We start from the raw sequence: 5,161 nt of genomic DNA on the forward strand, positions 1-5,161 counted from the left end.
TCCCCATTCCTTCTCCTCCAGACGTTTGTTCCTCCCAAGACCCACGTTCCCAAAGCATTAAAAGAGGAGGGGCCCCGCGGGGCAAGTTCCCCGGAGCGCGGGTGCAGACTTTCCCCCAACCCCCAGCCCCACCCCAGGTCCCCACAGGCGCCCGGGCTCCCCACAAGGGCCGGGCAGGGGTCGCCAGGTCGAGGGCACGGGGAGGCCGAGCAGCCCAGGGACCGGCTCCCGGGTGCGCCGGCCGGTCGACCTCAGGCAAGCCCCCAGACCCGGCCATGCCCGGGCTGGGCTCGCCGCCCGCCGCCCGCCCGGGTGCGCTCAGGGGCTGGGCTCCAGCCGCCCGGCGGGCACGCGGCGCTGTCCGTGGTGCTGCCGGCGCCGGGCGGGGCGGGGGCGGGGCGGGGCGGGGGCGGGGCGAGGGTGGCAGCCAATGGCGGGGGCGCTGCCGGGACGCGGGGGGCGGCGGGCTGGGCGCGGGGCGCACTCGGCTGCGCGCTGCGCTCGGGGTGCACGGTCGCGCCGGCGGTGGCTCAGGCTCCAGCTCCGCTCCGGCTCCTCTCCCGCTGCAGCTGCCGCTCCGCCGGACCCACTCGGCTCGGAATCCGGCCCCGGCGCCCTCGGCACCGCCCGCCCGGCCCTGGCCCCGCGGACCATGCGCCGGGCGCACCCCGGGGAACTACACCCGGCCGAGAGCCCGCAAAGACGAGGCTCCCGGGCCGGGGCCCCTCCCGGCCGCCCGGCTCTCGACCTGCGCCCTGCCCCGCGTCCCGGCGCAGCGTGAGCCTGGGGGGCCATGGAGCGCGCGCCGCCCGACGGGCCGCTAAACGCGTCCGGGGCGCTGGCGGGCGAGGCGGCGGCGGCGGGCGGGGCGCGAGGCTTCTCCGCCGCCTGGACCGCGGTGCTGGCCGCGCTCATGGCGCTGCTCATCGTGGCCACGGTGCTGGGCAACGCGCTGGTCATGCTTGCCTTCGTGGCCGACTCGAGCCTCCGCACCCAGAACAACTTCTTCCTGCTCAACCTTGCCATCTCCGACTTCCTCGTGGGTAAAGCCCCCAGCCCTCGCCCGCCGCTGGAGCCCAAGGGCGCCCAGCCCGGCACGGCCAGCGGGGATTGGAGCGCGGACCTGGGTGGCTCGGGCAGGCACACGTCCCGCCAGGGGGCCGGCCTGGGAAGGGGGCGTCCGCAACCCGTGGGGCGGTGGGCACTGGCGAAGTTCCGTGCCACCCGGGCCGCGGGACGGGGGCTGGAGAGGGATGTCCCCGCGGAAGGGGCGCGAGCCTGCGGGCGCTCAGCAAGGCGCAAGGCGCAGCGAGCGCGGGTACAGCGCTGGCTCCTGCACCTTAGCTAAACAAAGGCTGCTGCGGTCTCAGGACGCGGGGAGGGCGCTGGGGGCCGGTTTGGGGAAGGTTTGGGGGAAGGGACATCGGGGGGATTTTTAGAGCTGCGTTGGGGGAAGGGCCCGTGGGGAAGGCGAGAGGTGGGGAGAAGCTTGGAGGAACGCGCTCTCACGTGTCCGTGCTCTGCTGCCGGCTGGGGGGCGGGGCACGCGGAGGGGCAGAACGCCAGACACCTGTTGGGGCTGCGAGGTGCGTCTCTCAGACGCCTGAAGCGGGGGCTGGCGCTGGGAGCGGCTGGCCTGGCTGCCGCCAAGTTCCGTCAGCCAGGAGGAAGGCTCTCCGGGATGCTAAGCTCCAGAGAGGGAGGGCTGTCCCGCGGCAGGGTAGGGGGGACGCTTGGGGACAGGGAAATTATCCTCCTTCCTCTCTTTGAGGGCTGGGCAGAAGTCCAGGGAGTCCTGACTCCTGGCGCTCTGAGTCCTGCAGTGCCCAGAGGTCCCCGTGCTTGGATCTGTCCCCAAGTGCGGGGACACCAGTGGGGCTGGGAGCTGCGTGGGGGTGAAGGCCTGCAGCAGGGCACAGTGTGTGGCGAGGAGACCAGGTGGCGGTGGGGAGGATGAGGGTGGTTGGTCCCAGAGAGATGGCCGCCTACGACCCCAGGTGCTGCCCTCTGCTCTGTGGAGGTCAGGCTGGCCGGAGTCCCGTCTGGGTGTGGCCCACAGCAGCTCTCCCTCAGGTGCCTTCTGCATCCCGCTGTACGTGCCCTACGTGCTGACCGGCCGCTGGACCTTCGGCCGGGGCCTCTGCAAGCTGTGGCTGGTGGTGGACTACCTGCTGTGCACCTCGTCCGTGTTCAACATAGTGCTCATCAGCTACGACCGCTTCCTGTCGGTCACCCGAGCTGTGAGTCCCGGGATGGCCATGGGAGGCACTGGGGAGGGGACGGCCACTTCTGAGTTGTGGGTAGGTGCCGCTGGGCTTGGTCCCTGACGCACAGGCACGCTGTGGCTAGCTCCCGCGCAGGGGCACTGGCTGCCAGCAGGACTGCCCTGGGCCCAGGCAGGGGGCAGGGAGTCTGGACGTGGAATCAGACGCTCCTGAAGGAAGGAGTCACTGCAGCCTCCACCCTGGGACATGTCCAGAGTCCCTGGAGTTGAGGGAGGATCTGGGGCCAGGGCTCCTGGCGGCATCAGGCGCACGCGCGCGCGCACACACACACACACACACACACACACACACACACGCCCCAGGAAGACGGGCAGCAGCTCCGGCTCCAGGTTCCCTTTTGCGTGAGTGGCCACCATGAGTTAGGGATCCTGGCCCTGCCCAGGCCCCCTGCGTCGGTGCCACCCGGGCATGGGATGCTGCCACCAGAGTCACTCCTTTCCCCATCTCCTCCTTGATGGCTCACACACCCAGGCTTTGTCAGGGGTCCTTCTCCAGGGTGGGCACACGTTTTCTGCCAGCCTAGAAGGGCCGAGGGACAGGTGCAGGGGGCATGGGTTTGTGCAGATGAATGAGACACTCGAGGGTGCGCAGAGCCCGGCACAGGCAGGTGCCCGCAGACCCCGATTAGCAGTCGCTCCAACCACTGCTCCCATCGTGATCTGGCTGGTGGGGGAGGGCAGGGGGGACCCTCATGTCCCCCTGCCTGAGACCCCTCACTGGGACCTTTGGCCGCCAGCTGGTTGCGCTCACACTTGGGGTCTGCAGCCTTGAGCCCTGCACTCACTGCTGTTCTTCCCCGGAGGTCCCGATGTGGGTCTGGGGTGCTCTGTCACGGGGGGGAGGGGAGTCTCCCGGCAGTGGGCCAGCCAGTGGCTTCCTGCACCTCCAGCTCCCAGGAGAGCGAGCACCCGCACGGGGCCAGAGTGAGCCTCCCCGCGGAGCACGTAGCCTCAGGAGGCGGCTCAGGCCTTGGCCAGATGTGCAGTGTCAGAAACAGTTGTGTGTGCACCGGGGCTGTGGCCGAGGCTGAGCCCTTTGCTGGGTGCGGGGGCTGGACAGGCCCCCCGGGGAGCACACAGCTGCAGGGCTGGTGCACAGGCAGCCCAGCGCAAAGTTAGGGTTCGGGTGATCTGGGGGAGGTTGTGCGGCTCTAGGCAAGCGGCAGGGCATCAGCCAACTGGTGGGGGGCACCCGGGGGTAGGATACAGGAGAGGAAGGTGGGGGAAGGGCAGGAGAAGGGAAGAGCATTGCTGCCCAGGGAAGGGCATGCCCAGAGGCCCAGAGGCCGCCAGGAGCTCCTGGTCCCACATTCCCACCTCCCGCTTTGCTCCTGACCCAGCCTGTTCCCCCGCAGGTCTCCTACCGGGCCCAGCAGGGTGACACGCGGCGCGCGGTGCAGAAGATGCTGCTGGTGTGGGTGCTGGCCTTCCTGCTGTACGGGCCGGCCATCCTGAGCTGGGAGTACCTGTCTGGGGGCAGCTCCATCCCCGAGGGCCACTGCTACGCCGAGTTCTTCTACAACTGGTACTTCCTCATCACGGCCTCCACCCTGGAGTTCTTCACGCCCTTCCTCAGCGTCACCTTCTTCAACCTCAGCATCTACCTGAACATCCAGAGGCGCACCCGCCTCCGGCTGGACGGGGCCCGCGAGGCAGCCGGCCCGGAGCCCCCGCCCGAGGCCCAGCCCTCGCCACCGCCGCCGCCTCCGGGCTGCTGGGGCTGCTGGCAGAAGGGGCACGGGGAGGCCGTGCCGCTGCACAAGTGCGGGGTGGGCGAGGCGGGCCCTGGCGCCGAGGCCGGGGAGGCAGCCCCGGGGGCCGGCGGGGGGGCCGGGGCCGCGGCCTCACCCACCTCCAGCTCCGGCAGCTCCTCCAGGGGCACGGAGAGGCCGCGCTCACTCAAGCGGGGCTCCAAGCCGTCGGCGTCCTCAGCCTCGCTGGAGAAGCGCATGAAGATGGTGTCCCAGAGCTTCACTCAGAGCTTCACCCAGCGCTTCCGGCTGTCGCGGGACAAGAAGGTGGCCAAGTCTCTGGCTGTCATCGTGGGCATCTTCGGGCTCTGCTGGGCCCCGTACACACTGCTGATGATCATCCGCGCGGCCTGCCACGGCCACTGCATCCCCGACTACTGGTACGAGACGTCCTTCTGGCTCCTGTGGGCCAACTCGGCCGTCAACCCCGTCCTCTACCCCCTGTGCCACCACAGCTTCCGCCGAGCCTTCACCAAGCTGCTCTGCCCGCAGAAGCTCAAGCTCCAGCCCCACGGCTCCCTGGAGCACTGCTGGAAGTGAGCCCCGCCCGCCACCCGCAGCCACCCCTCCGCCCTGGTGTCCTGGGCAGCCCCTGTGGCGAGCCACGCCTCGTCTGAGGCCCCCCCAGTGCCATGGCAGCCTCTCTCAGGCCACCTGCCCTGCCGTGGAGGCAGTGTGTCAGGCTGGCCAGAGGGGCCATCACTGGCTGGACGAGTGTGAGCGGCTGGCCCTGCCACCCACACGCTGGCTCCAGCCCAGGCGGGAAAGTCCAGGGGTCCCGGCCATGCCATCCACCCCCCAGACAGCGTGATGGCCAGTGGCGTCTGCCCTTCACACAATCACTGGTTGGCGTTCTCCCAAAACAAATGCTTGGTGTGCGGCCCCGCCTCCTGCACGCGCACACACCCGTGCACACCCACACACCGTCCTCCCCAGACAAGCCCAGGACGCCGCCTTTGCTGCTGTCTGTCTCTTGCTGAAGCCTAGGGCCCGGCTCCTTCGTCTCCCTTCCCTCCGACTCTCTCCGCCACCCAGTGTCGCGTGGCCCAAGACCCTCGAAGCTGCTCTCCGCGTTTCCATTCTGGGTGTTTTCCAAGAGGATGAAGAAGAAAACACGTCTGTGAAC

At 69.8% G+C, this 5,161-nt stretch overlaps 1 protein-coding gene across 4 annotated transcripts; it reads left to right on the forward strand.

Moving 5' to 3' along the window:
- Positions 1-480: 480 nt before the first annotated feature.
- On the forward strand, positions 481-5,159 carry HRH3 (histamine receptor H3). 4 transcript variants are annotated; one of them, XM_045528384.1, is made up of 5 exons: positions 794-1,043; positions 2,074-2,240; positions 3,640-4,053; positions 4,300-4,571; positions 5,133-5,159. In XM_045528384.1, the coding sequence occupies exons 1-5, from the start codon at positions 794-796 to the stop codon at positions 5,137-5,139; spliced, it is 1,110 nt and encodes a 369-aa protein (XP_045384340.1). In that variant the 3' UTR covers positions 5,140-5,159. The 4 variants fall into 4 exon arrangements, with proteins under 4 accessions (XP_045384338.1, XP_045384340.1, XP_045384341.1 ...); XM_045528385.1 differs by having other exon boundaries at positions 3,640-4,046; positions 4,491-4,571; XM_045528381.1 differs by having other exon boundaries at positions 3,640-4,571.
- Positions 5,160-5,161: the final 2 nt, after the last annotated feature.

This window comes from Lemur catta, chromosome 17 (genome assembly GCF_020740605.2).
Source record: "Lemur catta isolate mLemCat1 chromosome 17, mLemCat1.pri, whole genome shotgun sequence".
NCBI lineage: Eukaryota > Metazoa > Chordata > Mammalia > Primates > Lemuridae > Lemur > Lemur catta.